This window comes from Microtus oregoni, unplaced genomic scaffold (assembly GCF_018167655.1).
Source record: "Microtus oregoni isolate MIOR12 unplaced genomic scaffold, Mior012 000003F_ref0000135, whole genome shotgun sequence".
NCBI lineage: Eukaryota > Metazoa > Chordata > Mammalia > Rodentia > Cricetidae > Microtus > Microtus oregoni.
Genome location: NW_024543062.1, coordinates 65,964,134 through 65,981,785, shown reverse-complemented (window position 1 = coordinate 65,981,785; position 17,652 = coordinate 65,964,134). Strand labels below are relative to the sequence as shown.

Below are 17,652 nucleotides of genomic sequence, written 5' to 3'. Positions count from 1 at the left end.
GGGAGATCACGGGGCAAGTTCTGAGACAGGACCCACGAGGTGTTGCTGATGGCAAAGGGAGAACAGGAGAAAAGATTCAAGCAGAGGGAGGCCCGAAGAGGGCCTGGTGGTACAGGAGAACCTGCCTCCTTGGGGGGTTGCCTGAGAGAGCTGTTGAGCAGGTGGCCTCCTATCTCTAGTGGATTTCCTGTCCATTTGCTCAGAAACTGTGCTACCATGCTGTCCTCTTAGCTCTGGGATCTTTAAGCCCTAGAAGATATGCAGATCACGGGAAAGGGGAAACTGAGGCACTCAGACTAGCCTAATCCTCTTGGCAGCTCTGACCTGAACAGCTGCTCAATGAAACCATCCTTCCTTCCTTCCTCAAGGGCTCCCTGCCCCTCAGACAGTGGGCTCTTAGTGCCCAGGCCAGAAGGAGAAAGAAAACAGGAACCATCCAAAGAGGCTCCATTGTTCTCCAGCAAATGAGTCACATGGGGAATGCCTCTCCCCGTGTGACAGCCCTCTTCCCCAGTATGCTGTTCCTGGTGACTCAGAGGCTAAAATCACAAACCCTGTCCACTGCTCGCGCCTCCCTCCTGGGCTCTGAGAATGTATGTGTGTTACAGGCATCAGTTTCTCCCCTGGAGGTGGGTAAAAGCTGTAGGTGGGTCAAAGAAGACAAGACTGGCATAAGTTCCTCCAAGCTGGGCAAATATGAGGGTCTTGATTCCCTGTGACACTTGAACGAAATGACAGAAATACCATTCTGCGTGTGCAGTGTGCTGGCCTTTTATTCCTAGAGTGGTATGGGCATAGGGGTCAGGAAGAGTACTGGCTTCTAGCTAGTCCAGCTCTCACTCTCAAGACAGGTGTCTGTATTGGGTGCCCAGGAGGACCTGAGCTGAGATGCTCAGGGCAGGAACACAGGCAAGGGTCAGAGCTTTGGCAAGAGCAGTGCTGTCTCTACTTCCAGCGCCCGGTGACTTTGGCCTTCCCACGAGTTTTGGAGCTGCAGGAAAAGCAGAACCCATCAGATGGGGGGGGGGGGGGCGGGGGGGCGGGGCAGTTTCCAATGGGGCAGAGGAGGGGCTGAGGGAAGCTAGGGTTGAGATGAACATCCTGGAGCAGGGATAGAACATAACAACCGCCTTGCTCTTCCCCTCCTCCCCCTACCCCATCCCACCCTGCTCAGGCAAGCAGTGGTTAAGGCTGAAAGAAGAAAGCTGTAAACTGAGGGAGAAGGGGAAGGGCTGGCGTCCCAACCTTCACAGCGGGATGAGAAAGAGGGAGGCAGGACGGGCGATGAAAGAAGGATCTTGGACACTTACACTTTCTGGTTGTCATTGATCCTGTTTCGCAGAACATTGATCTGGAAGAAAAGCGGGGAAGATAAAGGATAAAGTTGGGGCTCATTCAGTGAGGTCTGGGAGAGGGGAGGGGTTCAGTGTAGAAGCAAGGGTGCAAAGGGGGAGGAGGAGAAAACCAGAACACTGCTGGGTACCGGTGAGTGAGTTGAGTGGACTGAAGGGGCACAGGGAAAGGACCTTGCGGGTCAGCAGTGGTGGGGACCAGGTCACACCAGAGCATGGCAGAAGGACGGGCACAGTGAGCAGCTCACTTCATATTTCTGCTGCTTGAATTTCTCCTGCAGGTCGAACTTCTCCGCCTCTAGGTTGTGAATGCTCTGCCATAGCTCTTTGGCCTTCTCTCTGCAGGAGCCACGGGGAGAGTAGAGTGAGGAGCCATAAACCCTACCGTGGGTTTGGCCTTCACCCTGCCCCCCCTCCCCCCCACCCCACCCCCCCCCACCCCACCCCCCCACCTCAGCCTACACGGTCCCCCAGCCTGTCTTTGCACATTTAGGTCGGCAGAGGGCGCCTCCAGCCTATGCCATGGGCCTGGCCGTTCTGAAACTGCGTCCTAGCTACTGTGCCCAGGGCCCAGGGACAGAGACCAGGAGTTCTGAGAGTCGCTGGGGTCGTGAAGAAGCACTCCAGGTGCTGTAGAGCATCTAGCTCAATCATCCTTTCTACGAGCTGTCTCAGTTCTCTTTCCCTGCCAGCAAAGCTCACACGGGGAGACCGGCCTGCGGAGGCTCTGCACGGCCCTAGTAATGAGCCTTGGGAAATGCGTGAGGGAGTATCTCCCCCTGGCGGTTTATATGGAGAAGTACCTTCCACCCCACCCGAGAGAAGAGTGCCAGGGTTCACCCAGCCAGCTGGCCCACCTCAGCTGGTCTTCATTCAGGTGGTCAATGGCCAACACCTTCCTCCTCTCAGCCAGGATCTTCTTCTTCTTTTCTCGCTCGGTCTGCCTCTTCCCACTCTTGCGCTCTGTCTGAGGCGGTGGTGAGCAGGGACACTTGTCTAAAGATGACTCCTCCCTGTCCCCTAACCCTCCCAACACCCTGGGAAGGAGGACCAGGTCTTCAGAACACCAGGTTCCTACCCTCTTGCTCTAGCAACATGACACGCCGTCCCCTTCTAAATTCCCCCGGAGAAACTGAGGTGGGGGCAAGGAGGGGCCTAATTGCCCTACCAGGCTCTTCCAGACTCCCTCCTCCCACAACTCCTCCTCCAACAAGGTGTGCTCCCCTCCCAGGGAGCACTCTACAGCTAAAGGGTGGAGGAAGAGGACTCGAGATTTTGTACCCACCTGAGCTTGCTAAACCAGGAAACCATGAGAGAAAGACCCAGAGAGAGAGACCAAGACCGCCACAGAGACATGGAGAGAAGCAAGGTGGGAGACAGGAAGACAGGAAGGACAAAGTGATTCGGGGGCTCCGCAGGGGCTCCCTGCCATGCCAAGCACAGGTCTGGGGCTTAGGGAAATAAAATTTTGATAACATTTGCCTGGTGTGGTCACTGTGAGGACAGAGACACGGCAGCAGAGCTGAGGACTTAGGATATCTAAAATAAAATATTCTGATGTCTCCATGCATAAAGAAAACCAGGCCTGGTTGGGCATGGTGGCTCTTGCCTTTAATCCCAGCCCTTGGGAGGCAGAGGTTAAGTGGATCTCTCTCTGTAAGTTTGAGGCCAACCTGGTCTATATAGTGAGTTCCAGGACAGCCAGTACTACACAGTGAAACACTGTCTAAAAAACAAAATAAAACAAAAGATGCAGAAAGAAAGCAAATGAAGCCCCAGTCCTGAGAGGGGGGAGACATCTAGTATGAGTGAGTGTCCACCAGCAAATCACCCCATATCTGTGCAGCACACACTTTCCATGTCAGCTTGTCGCCTCTCTGAAGCTGCGGGACAGGCAATACTAGGCCATGTGAGCAAACAGAACCAGATGTTAGTGTAGGCCATGCTGCTATATGGGGCCGAACCGGGTCTTTAACCAGAGCTCTGACTCCAGGACCCAAGATTCTCTGAGTGGCACCCAGTCACCTTGGGGAGCCAGCATGAGGAGGCGTATCAACATTCTAACCTTTGCCAAAGCAGACCCATCCTAGTGACATCATGGTCAGGCTGATAGCTAGCTCAGGGGCTAAGCATGGGGAGACCTTAGACTTCAGCCACAGCAGCTGGGAATTTCTTCATGGATCCCATCAAAGGCAGTCTTGAGGATACACTGAGATCTCCTGGCGCCCAACGCTGCTTCCCACCTACCTTCTGGATGTACCCTCCAAAATGCATCATGTTAGACAGAGCTTTCTTCTTCCGGGCCTCATCCTCGGCCTTCCTCCTGTTCTCCTCCTCCTCACGCCGGGCCCTCTCTTCCTGGTTTCAGGGAGAGCAAATGAATACATTAATGGCGAGGGTGGGAAACCAGACTCTGGGATGAAGCTGGTGTTCTTTACCAATGACACAAGGAGCTTTCTGAAGTACCCTGTGGCACAAGATGGCGTACTGGAGTTTACTGAATGGGCGGATGAATTGTTGTGTGAATGAGTTAACAAAGCACTGACTCACATCGGTAAAGTCCCACCATCCTCCCAGGCTGAGAGGCCCTCTGTCCCCACCTGGCCTGTCCTAGGGAAGGGATAAGGACTAAAGGGCCTTAAAATCATGGGCACAAGACCCCAGCACGTCTGTCCTGTTCATCGATGTGATGTCAATAATGAGATAAAGGCAACCTCTAGAACTGATGTCTATGACTAGAGAAGACACTTGGACTTCAAGGGCTCAGTAACTGGGCTGCGGTCACTCACAGCCAGGCGGTTCTGCCGTTCCTTCTCCCGCTCATTACGAATGCGCTGCTGTTCAGCCCGCTCTGCCCGTCGCTTTTCCTAGAGAGAGAGGTAGAAATGCCTGTGTGTGTCAGTGAGGGGTGTTATCCCCATACAGGAATCGGGAGGTGGCCCTCTTCCACGTGTTTCTGTTCTCGGCCCACTGCAGGAATGCAGATGGAAGTGGCCCATCACAGGTGGAAACTCCAGGAGAGCGTCCTAGCTAGGTACGGAGAGCCTCTTGGAAGCCCATTGGAGACTGTCTCAACTCTGTGGGAAACGCCGAGTGACTTCTCTGTCTCCCTCAAGGACAAAATCCACATTCTGGCTCCAGAGCCAGGCCTGGCAGCTTCTCCGTGCTCAAAGATAAGGGGTTGCTCTGCACAGCTGGGGAAAGCAGGTTGGGTAGAGAAAAACAAGGAATCAAATAATCTCCCTTCTCTGAGTGGAATTCTGGGTATCACCCAGGATTCCGTAGGCTGATCTGCGTGTCCTGTGTTAGGGTGGCAGCTATGCCCAATGGGTAGGAAAGAGGAACAGGGAGAACACAGACATTTGACTGTCATCCCACAGCCAGCGGTGTCCGGTTAGGCCCAACTAGAGCCAGAACTTATCAGGCTCCTGTTGACAAGGAGTAGCCACACTGATAGGCAGGTGGCAGGGACCCCGCGGGAGCAGCATCCAACAGGTTGGCAGCTTGAGGCAGGCTGAGGCAGCCGGGAAGGAGGGTAGGGTGGACTGTGGAAGCCGGACACCTACGATCCTGTCTTTGAGAGAGATTAGCTCCTCCTCCTCCTTCTTTCTGTTCTCGAAGTGAGCCTCGATCAGCGTCTGCAGCTCGTTTAGGTCCTTCTCCATGCGTTTCCTGTGGATGTCCTGTGGGGAGAGTCTACCTAAGCCTGCCGCACCATGAACCGGGCGGGCTCAATGCAAAAGTTACTGTCAGGGCTTGGGGCCCCAACCTCAGCCATCCCTGCGCCACCAGGCCAACGGGCTGCCCCAGCCCCAACCCCAGCCCACAAGATCAGGGGCTCTGTGGCTCTCATTCCAGCCCTAGTCACCCCCAGGCTGAGCTGCTCTACCAGCAATCACCACTCACATCAAAGTCCACTCTCTCTCCGTCGGGGATCTTGGGTGGCACCAAGTTTGGCATGAAGAGCCTGCTGCAGAGAGGCATGGAGAGTCAGGAATCACCAAAACAGCTGGGGGGTGGGCAACTACGTGATCCTGGAGCCTCCATGATGACGTCAGCACCGACGTCTACCTCACTTGCTTGACCTTCCACAGAGGTTAATCTCATTTTGTCCTCTCACTAAATCCCAGAAGGGGGCAGCACTGACCTCTTTTAGGAAAATGGAGGCTTAAAACTACACAGTTGGGAAGCAGAAGAGCTGAGTCTAGATGGTGTCCCTGGGTGAATCTCTGATCCTTGATTTCTTCATATGCTCTTGGGCCTTCGGGGACTAAAAGGAGCTGCTCGGGAATGCTCAAAACAGCACAAAGAATGAACAGAGCTAAGACCCACCCAGGCCACTGGAGGCCATGAGTGTGCTGCAGCGCCATCTGCTGGCAGGATAAGCATTGCCAAGAAGGAACCGCTCCGTGTCTCAAAGGCCCCATACTGACAATCAAGAGGTGTGATTCCCTCTATGGGATGGACCTGCCCCATTCTGCCCGTTCTCAGCTCCCCAAAACTGTCATGTCTAGGTTGGCATGGTTTCACTGCTTGGTTCCCCAAAGTTTGCATCCCTTTTCCCCTAGATCCCACACAGCCGAGAGGGTCATCCTGTGTGACAGGCAGTGTGTCTGTCCAAGGCCATGGCTAGCCCTTCCCTGGTCTGTAGACGAATGCAACTCCAACCCTGTTAGTGTGCCTATAACTGGTAATGGAGTGTAGTTTATAGTTCACCTCACATTCTTCCCCTCTGGGGTAGTCTGTGCCTACTGCAGCCCTGCTCGGGCTCACTATACCACACGCACTCCTGTCTCTTCCTCAGTCTCCCTAAATGGCCTCTGCCCCCAGGCTCTACCACAGACAGGTGCATCGCACTCACCTGGGCTTGGGTTTGGACTCCTCAGCTGGACCATCTGAAGGAGAGAGAAGGAGGTATGGGCTCAGCAAACCTGACTATGCCCAGCTCCACCCTGAGCTGCACACCTTCGGGTCTCTATTTCCCCACCTGCACAGGGTGTCTCTCCCAGCCCTGGTAAATCTGGACTTCCATAATCACCAACAGGCATGAAGGGAGCCTGGAGGGGAGGTCACAGAGGACGGTGGCTGTGTCTACAGGAACACTAGACCTGGAGCCATGGGGCTTTCTCTCCTCTGTTCTGGGCTGGGAAGATTGTTTCTCAGACTCCACAGTCATGCAGGGGCCTGTGGGAAAGTTCCCAGGGGCTCCAAGCCTAGATCGCTTCCCAGGCTTGCCTTAATGTTTTGGGCCCTAGACTTCCTGGTAGCCACGAAGCCAGGGAGCTAGTGGGAATGATTTCAAGACTGGGCTGGCTGTCCCCGCAACCCTCCACCGCAGTATATGAGTGACTACGGTCAACTGACAGGCTGCAGCCTGTCCAGGACACAGATGATGATGTCACCATGTCAAGGACATTGAAGATGATGTCACCACAGCATGAACCATCTAAGTCCTACAAACACCAGACCTCACTGGCATCGCCTGGGTACCAGAAGCCTGGGGTGTGAATGTGACTTCTGAGTCCACTATCCTGCATGGACCAGGGGGCTACATATTGATTTCCTCTCCTATTGGTCACTAAGGCTATGTCTCCAAGGTAAAGAAAACAAAGGTTCAGAGCCTCCCAGGCCCTGTAGGTGCCACCCAGTTCTGCCTTCCAACCCTTTCCTTTGTAACTTCTGGTGGAATCCCCAGGCACAGTTGTCCACAAGGTTACCATGGCAAGTTTCCTCATCATACCCAACTCCTGTGATGGCATCCAGCAGCTCTTACCTTCAGCATCTTTGGCTTCTTCATCCAGGTCAACCTCTAAACAAAACAAGAGCAATCAACAGAGGTCCTGTTCTGAGCTCATTTCCCTTGAGAGCATTGCCCATGGCCAGGCATGTTAGCCTTCTCATTTAGTGTAGGGTCAACCATGAAAGGCCCTGGATTGATGATCACTGACCAGAAAATGGACTGCTGCATCCCCAGCCCAGCCAGAAGTCCCAGGCACATGAGCTAGAAAGCACCTGGATGAGTGACATCTTAAAACACCACCCCAAACCCCTTGTCCCCTCATCTGGCATACCTTCTGCTTTGGTCTCCTCTGTCTCCGCCTCACCCTCAGGCTCAGCCTCGGCCCCACCATCCTCCTCCTCCACTGCCTCCTCTTGCTCTGGAGAGGTGAACCAGACACCATGAACAACCAGGCCCCTCTCTCAGTAGCCAGACAGAACCCCCAGAACAGAGCCTGGGAGGGGTGGAAGAGGGCCAGTAATATCCACATTCACATGATTCGGGAACTATGGCCTCAGATGACATAAGGAACATGGCTTGGTTCCTGGTTACCACCAGAAGTCAGCAAACTAGAGCTCACAGCTACAACCAGCCCAGGACTACTGTAAGCAAGGGTTCATAGGCACATAACCTCACTCATCTATACGCTCATCCATGCCTCAAGCCCACAAGTAAGGAAGGGGAGCAGGGGACTGCAGGGCTGCCAGCTGAAGTGTACTCCATCTGCTCCTTTGCAGGAAAAGTGAAACCCAACAGAGGGGTGCCATCTGGCTGGTAAGTGTCCCAAATTTGCCACCCTGGAAGCTTGGAAATCAGAATGGGGTCCTCTCCACTTTGAACACCTATTTGCCACCTGGAGGCTACTGGAAAAGTCAGCTATTGGCTGTGGGAACGTGTGAGGGGGTGGGTGCTATGGGGAACACCGGTGATAGAAGGCAGAAAGACTCACTGCTGGGGACCAGCTGGGCTGAGGACCTGTCCAGCCTCTTTCTGCCCAGTTTAGAACCTGCTTCCCCTATGACCACCATGGTGACATGATTCCCTCACCTTCCCTAACTTTTCACCCTGGAGACTCCACTCAGTGCCTGGCACTGTAGGACAGTTTCTGACTAAACTGGGGTACCAGGGAAAGTCTGTTGCGAGCCCAGTGACTCCTCAAGTCCATAGACCCTTCCTCCACATCTAACAGAAACCGAAGCCATGAGGTTGTGTGGGTGGACGAAACACCCAATACTTAAAGAGTTGTGCTACCCAGAGGGTTGCCAGGAATTTCTATTTTCGTCATTTGCTTGGCAGGATGTGGACCCCGCCTCTCCCAACACTCAGAAGGGACAGACAGATTAGGGAGGCAGGATGCTGTCCAGACCATGACTCGGCTTGGCGGAAGTGTTTGTAACATTCAGTTATGGATAGGCTGATAAGTGGTGGCCCTAGACAGAGGGAGAAGAAAACACCCCATGACAGACAGAACCATCAGAAGAAAGGGGGCACCTCTGCCCCCTCTGCTCATCTTCTCTGGCCTCCTTTCCTAGTACTGGGTCTTCACTGACATCTGGGGTGCTCCTTTCAACCCTGCAGGAGGTTTGCCAATAACATGAGAATAGCGGAAGGTGGCCAGTTATGGCGTCCACCTTGAAGCCACCACGCTAGCACCTCATCCATACACCTAGGCTTCATCTCTCTGTGCCATGTGTCCTTTGCTCAATGATCAGTCACACAGAAGCTCAATAAACAGGTCACACTTGGAGTCTCCCTGGACGTCACTGTGGGAAAGCTGGTCCTAAAATTAAAGCCTTTTCTGTCTCCTTTGCCCTCCTGCTATCCCTGGGAGCAGGCCCAGCTTCACCCCACAGCTCAGCAGCACACAGCTGAAGGCTTACATCATGTCTTCTCTGCTCTGGCTATTTGTAGTCTCCTCCGCTGCTCTTCAGTGACTTTGTCCTCAGAGCCCTAACCCCTTGGCCATTGTGCCTTAGGCAAACAGGGAAGGTCCCCACATGTAACACCACCATGCATACTGGAGCAGCTGGGGTCCATTCTTGCTGTAAGAATCCCTCTGTGACCACACATGGAGCCAGTGGGAAGATAACACAGGTCAGATCCTTCCCATTGTCCACCCCAGAGAAAAATCAAGAAGGAAAAGCAAGAATGGACAAGGGGTTCTAGGGTTCTGGCCCCTCTGAAGTCATGGACCTTCCCAGCCCAAGCCCAGAGCCCCAGAAGAACAGGAGAGCAGGGACAGGAACAGGACAGAGAAGGCTGTACCGTCTTCGTCTTCACTCCAGTCTTCCTCTTCTGGGTGCAGGAGGTGGCAGCAGCGAAGGGAGCAAGCGGAACAGGTTAGTGTGCAGCAGAAAGCCTGGTGGCAGCGCGGGCGGCAGCCGGCTCAGAGTTAGGCTTGAACTCTGATTCCCAAGCCAACATTCAAACAATATGGCAGGTTCACTCAGTGACATCCCCAAGCCTCAAGTAAACGGACATAATGACAGCCAGTTCCCAACCACTACCGAGAGCAGAGTGCCTAACGCCAAGGGGAGTCCGGCACCTGAAAGCATTCAGCCCCAGCCTGCTTCGAGGCTACCGGCCCTGGCTTCTCTCTCAGAAGATAGTGGACCCCAGTATCAGGAAAAAACTCACTTCTCCTCCAACTTCTCTTATATTCCTGCCTTGAGTGAGTTTTGGGACTACCCCGCAAAACACCTACAGACTCCCAGAATCACATCTCGGACTGCCATACTGGGAGCCGGACCAAGGGAACTGGCCTGGCCTGTTGGAAGGCATGGGCTCGCATTCTGAGGAGACTGCCTGTTTCCCCACTGTTTTCAATGCAAATCTCTACTTAAGGAAGACTTTAGGAAGCCAGCAGTGGTGGCACACACTTTTAATCCCAGCAGGTGGATCTCTGTGAAGTTTAAGGCCAGCCTGGTCCACAGAACTAGTTCTAGAACAGACAAAGTTACACAGAGGAAACCCTATCTCAAAAATAAAAAAAAAAAAAGATAAGGGGTGGGGTAGGGAGGAAGACCTCAACAGCAGCAGGAAGATGCTTTCCCTAGAACAAAGGCCCTCAGCACTGTCTGCCCTGTAGGTTTCAGCCATTCTGAGCCAGAGACAGCGCCTTGGACCATTCGGGACAAGGGAGGTAGATGCAGCTATGGCAAGAACTCGTTCCACCGAGAACTTTGACTCCCAGACAGAGCCTGCTGTGTGTAATAGCCAGGCTGAAGGTCCCAAATCTGGCTGAAGTCTGTTTCCCAAGGCCCACTAGCCAGAACCTGCTGTCAACAGGAGATTCCTCCAAGGCTAAGGAATCCCCCAGCCGACGGTGTCCCTCCTATGCAGGAAGTTGGAAGAAGCTGGGCTCTTGATTCAAAATATGGTTTTTGAAGTTGAACATGGTGACTCACAGCTCATGCCTGTAATCCCAGTACTGAAGCCGAGGCAGGAGGATTGCCACAGCTTGAGACCAGTCTGAACTCCAAAAGCAAAAGCAAACAAAAAGCCTTGGTTTGGAGATTTGGCTCAGTAGTAGAATGCTAGCTGAGAGATTTTACTAATGGTCCCTAAAAATCGGAAATGGCATTTCCTGCTCCTGGCTCCTATTTGGCTACACGACCCAGAAAAGACTTAAAGGAGCAAGAGGCTCCTCATTTTTCCCAGAAATCCTGAGGCTCAGGGGAGGTGCAGCTCCCAAGATCATCAGAGATCCTTTCCATACATGGCATGCGTTAGTCAAACCACTGCAATCCAGGCTTCAGCCTGCCTGTGGGGTGGAAAACAGGAGCCACGGGGTCATTCTGGGCCTTCCAGGAGGAAGGACAGAGAGAGCACTTCCAGAGATAGCAGAGTCCAAGCCAAGGAGGGTGACATGTCACCATATCCAAGAGGAGGGGACAGCAAGATGGACCTTTGCCAGGTTGTAAGAAAGCTTCATGCCCATAGAGAATGTCCCAGGTAATAAAGCAAATTCAGATTCACGTGAAAAAAAATCGCTGGGATGGGTTTTGGTTTGTCCGTAGCATTATGGTTGTGTCTGTTTATTTAGTGGTTTAGTTTGTCTAACTTTTAGTTTAACTTTTCATGTATGTGGACGTTTCGCCTGCATGTATGTCTGTATGCTACTTGTATGTATGGTGCCCACAGAGGTCAGAAGAGGGTGTCAGATACCCTGAAACTGGAGTTGCACACGGTTGTGGACCACCATGAGGGTAGCAGGTATTGAATCTGGGTCCTCTGGGAGAACAGCCAGTGCTCTTAAAAGCTGAGCCATCTCTCCAGCCCACACGTCATGAGATATATGTGGAATTAGTAAGGTATGTATCTGGGAATGGTTTGGGGTGCCTCTTCAGACCGGCCAGGACCAGCTGGAGTAGAGACGACTATTGGCCACACGTTTTTGGTTGCAGAGGCTAGGTGATGAGACCGTGGGGCTCATTATTCTTTTCTTGTTGTCTATATACATGTCAAAATTTTCATGGTAAGAAAATATGCTGTATACACACCACACACACACACACACACACACACACACACACACACACACATATATATGCAAAAGTGATTACTCGGGCCATCTCTGCTCAGTTAAAAGTTCAGGGCAAAGAAAGACAAACTGTTTCCCCAGAAGCACTGGCCTCCCAAAACTCCTCTCTTACTCCCCATGTGCCTGAGGTACATACCTTCTACAGCTTCTGTTCAGAAGAGACCAGGGCAAAAGAGAAGAGAAAAGAGACGGGTCAGTTTCCAGCCGGACTGTCCTCCATCAGTGTGGGTGTCCCCACGATCACTTACCTTCCTGTTCCCTGAGAATAAAAGAAGACACTGTCAAAACTGGTGTACACACTACACGCTACACACACATACACATGCACGCACACATACACGCATGTGCACACACACGCATGCACAATGACCTTTCCATGAAGCCAACCAGCCCCCTTTCTCACTTCTTTCTTCTGCAAATAGCACTCCACCTTCCGGCTCCCTCTGCAAAGGCCTCCAGCAGCCTGACCCACCCTTCTTAGCCTGCACTATCTGCCACTGTCCCCAACAAACATCTAAGTCAACAAGTATTTTCAGCGTTCTTCCCCCTTCCACCTCTCACCTTACCTGAGATTCTCCCAGACAGTGCCCTTTTCAGAAAACCCTTTCTCCAATTCTTTCTACAAATGCGGCCAGGGTAAGCCTCCCTTCTCCACACAGCTGCCTCTGCCCATCCCTGCACCCACTCTCGCTCTTCCCCGAGCTCCTGTACAACCGTGGCCACATCTGCACCATACATCCCTTTATCAAGTCCTCCTGTGGTTTGTATCTTAGCAGCACAAAGGGAAAGGCAGGTCCATGCTAGTCAAGGTGACCTCCCTTGCTAGTCCTGGTGACATCTCTACTCAGAATACTTGTCAGATTGCCTGACTGTACCTCACCTTTGGCATCCCCAGGGCAGGCCTGTAGACAAGCACTGTGAGGGACTAGGGATAATGCTGGGCCTGGGACAGGAGGGGGGGGGCACCATTTCTGTGGCCTCAGGAGAGCTGTTGAACTGTTAGCAGTGTCAACAGCCCCAGCTTCTCAGCTTCCCTCCTGGTCCTCAAACTGCGTCCTGTTTTCCTAAAGTCCCCAGTCTGAGGTTGCCTGGGATCTGCTAATACAGAAATGGGAAGGAAGGGAAGGAATCCCAACTCCAAGTCCTGGAAACAGGCACAGCCACTCCCACCAGGATGCGAGGGTTGGAGGGGACCCCATGAAAGGCAGAATGCACCCAATATGGGCATGAGGGGACCCCATGCAAGGCAGAATGCTCCTGATACTTACTCCTCGTACTCCTCCACCACCTCCTCCGCGTCAGACATGGCTTCAGAAAGAGAAAAACATCATTGCAAGTAGGAAGAGAAAGGTGGGGCTGCCTTCTGCAGGAGCCCTCTGCACCTAGCTAGAGAGGACTCAAAGAAGCCTGGGGATGAATTCACTGTGTGACCCACAGGGCAAAGTCAATTTCTCCCTCTGCAAGAAGGCAACCATGACACCTGAATCGCAGCAGGGCAGCTAACTGGTGTTCACCCATTCCCTGCCCCCTGAGCATGCCACCCTGGATTTCTTAGGTCCCTATCTGTAACTCTCAAAGAAATGTTAGCTGTGTTTCTCCACGTCTCAGGCGAGCAAGGCCCTAGTGACCAGCACTCTCTTCCTGTTCTCACTGTACGTTCCATCCTGACAAGCTCCCCTGGGATGCTGGTGACACCATCTCTAGCCTTGTGCAGCACCAATAGCACATTTTCCCGTTAGTGCTTGAGAAAGGCGGCTGTGATGGTCACATGCTGCATGACTCCACTTACAACTTCTTGACGTGGCAAGATTGTAAATATGGAGAGTAAGTCGCCAAGGCTCATGTGGATGGCAGGAGAGAAGTGGAAATGGTAATAAAAATGTGAACAAGGGACCCTTTTTGGCCTTTTAAAAATGACATATTTATTGATGCGTGTGCACACAGTGTCATAGGGCATGTGTGGAGGTCAGAGAACAGCTGGTCTTCTTCTTCCCCATCTGGGTCCCAGGCATGGAACTCGGGTTGTCAGGCTTGATGGCAAGTGCTTCTACCACCGAACCATCTCACAGGTCCCTTGTGGGTCTTGACTAGAGGGATGAATGCATGAACACACCCAGGTTAGGACTGTGTAGGACACACCCCAAACAAAAGCACAGTGAAGCTGAGGCGGCCTGAGTGTGAGCCTGGATGGACCGGATCTGTGTTTACATGTGAGTCATGATATTACATTCTATAGTTTTGTAAATGTGTTGTCTGGGGAATGTGGACAAAGGGACACAGGAAACCTTTCCTGTTTCCTTTTTTTTTTTATTACTTATTTTATTTCTTATTGACTGTGTCTGTGTGTGCATGCGCATTTGAGTGCAGATGCCCATGGTGTTCAAAAGAGGAATTCGGATCCCCTGAAGCTTGAGTTACAGGTGATTGTGAGCCACCTGGCATAAATGCTAGAACCCACCTGGACCCTCAAAATGTGCTCTTAAACTGCTGGACCATCTCTCCAGTCCTTTGGCAGTATTTCTTAGATGTGCGTATTAATCCACCCAATCTCAATAAAGATCCCAGCTTTACAGCGTGCCTGGGAGACTGGCTGAGCTATTCCTGTAACTGTGGCAGGGACAGCCCTGGGTTCAGGCTCTTATCTGTTTACTGAGATGTTGATGTGTTTGTAGCACAGTTGAACCTTGGTTCTCTCTGAATGATGGAAGGAGTACAGACATCCCAGCTAAGGGACCCTATGAGGACCCCGCGAATATTAATGAGTAGATGCCCAGGCATGACCAGGTGTGATTATGTGCTCTCATAATTATAAAATGCCACGGGGAGAGGTGGAAGAGCAAGGCTTCAGTATGAGAGTCATCTGGTGACCTTGAGTATGACCTTCGAAAGGTCATTTCATTTTTCTACACCACAATTCCCTTTGGGAAATTTCTCCTCCCCTGCGGTGTATGCAATAGAATGAACAGATTAGAGACAGTGTGAAGTATCTGGGCTGAGAACAAACTCAACCTGTATTATTATGACCCAGCTCCTGGAGGCATATTAGTGCCTAACCCAGAGACACCGTCAGGTTGCCTGAAATGTGGGCAATGCTCCCTGTTGTTTGCAATATAACCTTCCCGACACTGGAGTTAGAAGGGAGAAGGACCACACAATGTGGTGGCCTCAGGAGCAACAGGAACATGTTGATTGGCAGGACCACCCCACATGGTGCTTCCTGCCCACCATGAATCCATCCCCTGCAGCCTGATCCATGTTGCCAGTGTAAAGGGTGGGACATGAATGGTCTCACCCCTGCCTTCTCCAGCCTTCCCTCTATATCCCAATGCAGGGAAGAGTGCTGAGACCCAACCCAAGCTCACATCTATGGGCAGCCATGAAAGGCGAGGTGCTGCTGAATTGAGCTGATGGTCAGGCCAAAGCCACCCTCGAGACTGGGTGGTTTCTGGGAAGCCGGCACTGGCCAGATATTCTGAGCAGAGTCTGTATCAGACTCAGAACTCACTGCAACTTGGGATTGGTCCAGGCCTGCTTGTTTGGGGACAAGTGCACAAGTCCCAGCTCTGCTCCCTCTGCTGGAATAGGACAGACAGTTGTGGGGTGGGGCCCGGCTCAAGTGGAAATCTGGACAGCAGCCCTGTGCAGCATGTCACCCCACTCTGCCATATGATAGTGGAAAAGGGATGTCAAACGTGTAAGGTGTCTTAACAAGTGGGGTGGTATTCTACTGAGAGGAGACTTGAACACCAGACACCCTCCGTCTGGATCTCAGGATGAGATCCTGAGCCCAGAAGTCTGGTAGTAGACCCACCTTGTCCAAACCTCAGGGGAGTAGTCAGAACTTGTGAGGAGCCTGGGGGTGTCGAGGTGATAGGGAGAGTTCTTTGGGGGAGGTGTGTGGCTACCCCAAAGGCTTATCATTGCCAACTTCTCTCCTGCCCTCACACCAGCTTAGAATCACTGGGCATCTTGCAAAGATCAGAGAAGTAGCAGCAACTTGGACTCCCCCCCACCTTGCCCCCAGGAACATCTAGCTCCCAAAACACAACATAGACCACAGATTGCAGAGTCTGAGGGATGTTTCCAGCCAAGGGGCACACCTAAGCCAGGTAGACTAGGGAAAAAAGGGGGGAGACTGAGCCTGAGGGCTACAGAATGAGAGGAGATAGGGAAGCTGGAGGGATGGATGTGAGTATGTCCCGAGAACCCTACCCTCCTCCAGCTTCTTACCATCTGTCAGGGGTCACCTTTCACGGGTAATAAAGCAAAACAACAGAAGCCAAAAGAGGACTCTCTTTGGGGATCAAAAGATCTGAGTTTTAAACCCAGCTTTTACTGTGCATCCTTATGCAAGTCCCTAAATGTCTCTGAACCTTTCATTAATCTACCTATGAAATAGATCAGCTTCAGATTTTAGCCTTGCAGTTTCTGAGGAGCGTAGGCTCTGTCCTTTGGCCCTTGTCCAAAGCATTGAACTGGGGATCTTCCTAAAGCTACAGCTGTTAGCCCGGGACACTAGCTGAAGAATCAGCAGAGGGTGAAACTTGATCCCCTCCGATTTTTCTGCCCAGAGGAGGAGGACCTGTCCTGTGAGAAGAGGGTCAGAGGAGGAATTCTGGAGGTCAGGTGGCTTCCCAGCTGAACTCCCTGTGGAATGTGCTGGACATTACTTAGCCTCCAAGCAATTACTTCCCAAACAATCCTTCACTGCACCCAGAAGTCAGAAAGCCTGCCTACGACGCAAAGGCACAGAACCCTAAGGACAAGTTGGGATGGGGCAAGGGTCACAATGGAAGGGGCACAGCGGGTCCCAGGAATACCCTTCCAATGTTGACAAGCTTAGCTCCCCTCTTCTGGGAAAGTGATCAGGACTCATCACACACACCTCATGCTAGGCACCCTTGGGTTCCTCCAGGAGTGGACTCACACCCAGTCCCTGATGCCCAGTGGATATAGAGCATCCGCTTGGAGAAACCCCATCAGGCCCACATGCCCCTGGACGTTTGACCTTTCTCAGTGCTTCCAGGGCAGCATCTTTGTTCCTGGGCATGACATCTGAGTCACCAGGATTCATTGGCAAATATAGCCATGGTCTTACCCTGTTCTCTGGGCCTCTAGAAAAAAAGATTCAGGTGGCCCTTAACCTAGAGTCAAGGAGACAGACTGAGCAATCTGGGGATCCCTGAAGGTTAGGGTTCTGTTGTATTTAGTGACCCAACAATGATCTAGGCCGCTCTACTTATGAAAAAAAAATAAGATCTGGGGAGGGAAAGCAATCTACTCAAGACTTCAAAACCACATGCTATCTTTCGTGGTTGATGAGGACCTCCCACTCACTTCCCATCAAGGATGCAGGCTCTCCCACTCCACAGCACTCTGGTTGGAGTCTATCCTGGAAACAGCGCCGTGGATTCCCCTCAACCCTGTGACCACTCAGAATGGACACAAGCACAGACCAGGGGAAAGTGCCAGAGCCAAATCCACCTGCCTCTGCCCTCTCCCAGGGGCTCCCCCTGGTCTTACCTCTGAACAGGGACTGCACACGGGTCCTGAGGTGTCTGCTTAGCCTCGGCAGGGACTGGCCGAGGGCAGGGCATGGAGAGGGCTTTAAGCAGGCATGTGGGCTGGGGCCTTGAGAGCCAAGCCCTGCGGTGGGAGGAATGTGCAGCAGGAGATGGGGGGGACGACACAATGGGGGGGTGTTGGCTGCTATTTTGGCAGGTGCCAGGCACAGGGCTAAAGGAACAAGTACCCCACGCCATATAAGCTCATGTGGTCCTGCAGCTGCCCACATAAGCTATTTAAAACCAGAGCAGATATGCTGGGAACACAAAGCAGCTGTCCCTCTTGAGAATTCTGATAAAGCAGATGCCAAAGCCCAGGCCCAGAGGGGGGGAGGGCTGGGAGCAGGGTTAGGGTGGACGTCAACCTCAGAGACACCTCAAGAGCCTCTTAGGCGGGTTCTGGGGAGCAGAAGA

General features: G+C 52.5%; 1 protein-coding gene across 6 annotated transcripts; it reads right to left on the bottom strand.

Annotated features, from left to right (window-relative positions):
- Nucleotides 1-755: 755 nt before the first annotated feature.
- Nucleotides 756-12,982, bottom strand: Tnnt2 (troponin T2, cardiac type). 6 transcript variants are annotated; one of them, XM_041648710.1, is made up of 16 exons: nt 12,943-12,982; nt 11,923-11,933; nt 11,811-11,822; nt 9,397-9,426; nt 7,424-7,510; nt 7,126-7,161; nt 6,214-6,247; nt 5,259-5,322; nt 4,919-5,035; nt 4,142-4,219; nt 3,600-3,710; nt 2,638-2,646; nt 2,210-2,319; nt 1,601-1,691; nt 1,311-1,351; nt 756-991 (listed from the first exon to the last, which is right to left on the bottom strand). In XM_041648710.1, exons 1-16 carry the CDS (start codon nt 12,978-12,980, stop codon nt 946-948), a joined length of 915 nt encoding a protein of 304 aa, XP_041504644.1. In that variant the 5' UTR covers nt 12,981-12,982; the 3' UTR covers nt 756-945. The 6 variants fall into 6 exon arrangements, with proteins under 6 accessions (XP_041504644.1, XP_041504645.1, XP_041504647.1 ...); XM_041648711.1 differs by having other exon boundaries at nt 5,259-5,319; XM_041648713.1 differs by lacking the exon at nt 2,638-2,646.
- Nucleotides 12,983-17,652: the final 4,670 nt, after the last annotated feature.

What these genes read in the sequence shown, in the direction of transcription:
- Tnnt2 (XM_041648710.1), bottom strand. Translation starts at nt 12,980, where the DNA reads ATGTCTGACGCGGAGGAGGTGGTGGAGGAGTACGAGGA. An exon ending in AGAGGAGACCAAAGCAGAAG is followed by an intron (nt 7,162 to 7,423) that starts GTATGCCAGATG and finishes TGTTTTGTTTAG; the next exon opens with AGGTTGACCTGGATGAAGAA. An exon ending in ATCAATGACAACCAGAAAGT is followed by an intron (nt 992 to 1,310) that starts GTAAGTGTCCAA and finishes CTTTTCCTGCAG; the next exon opens with CTCCAAAACTCGTGGGAAGG.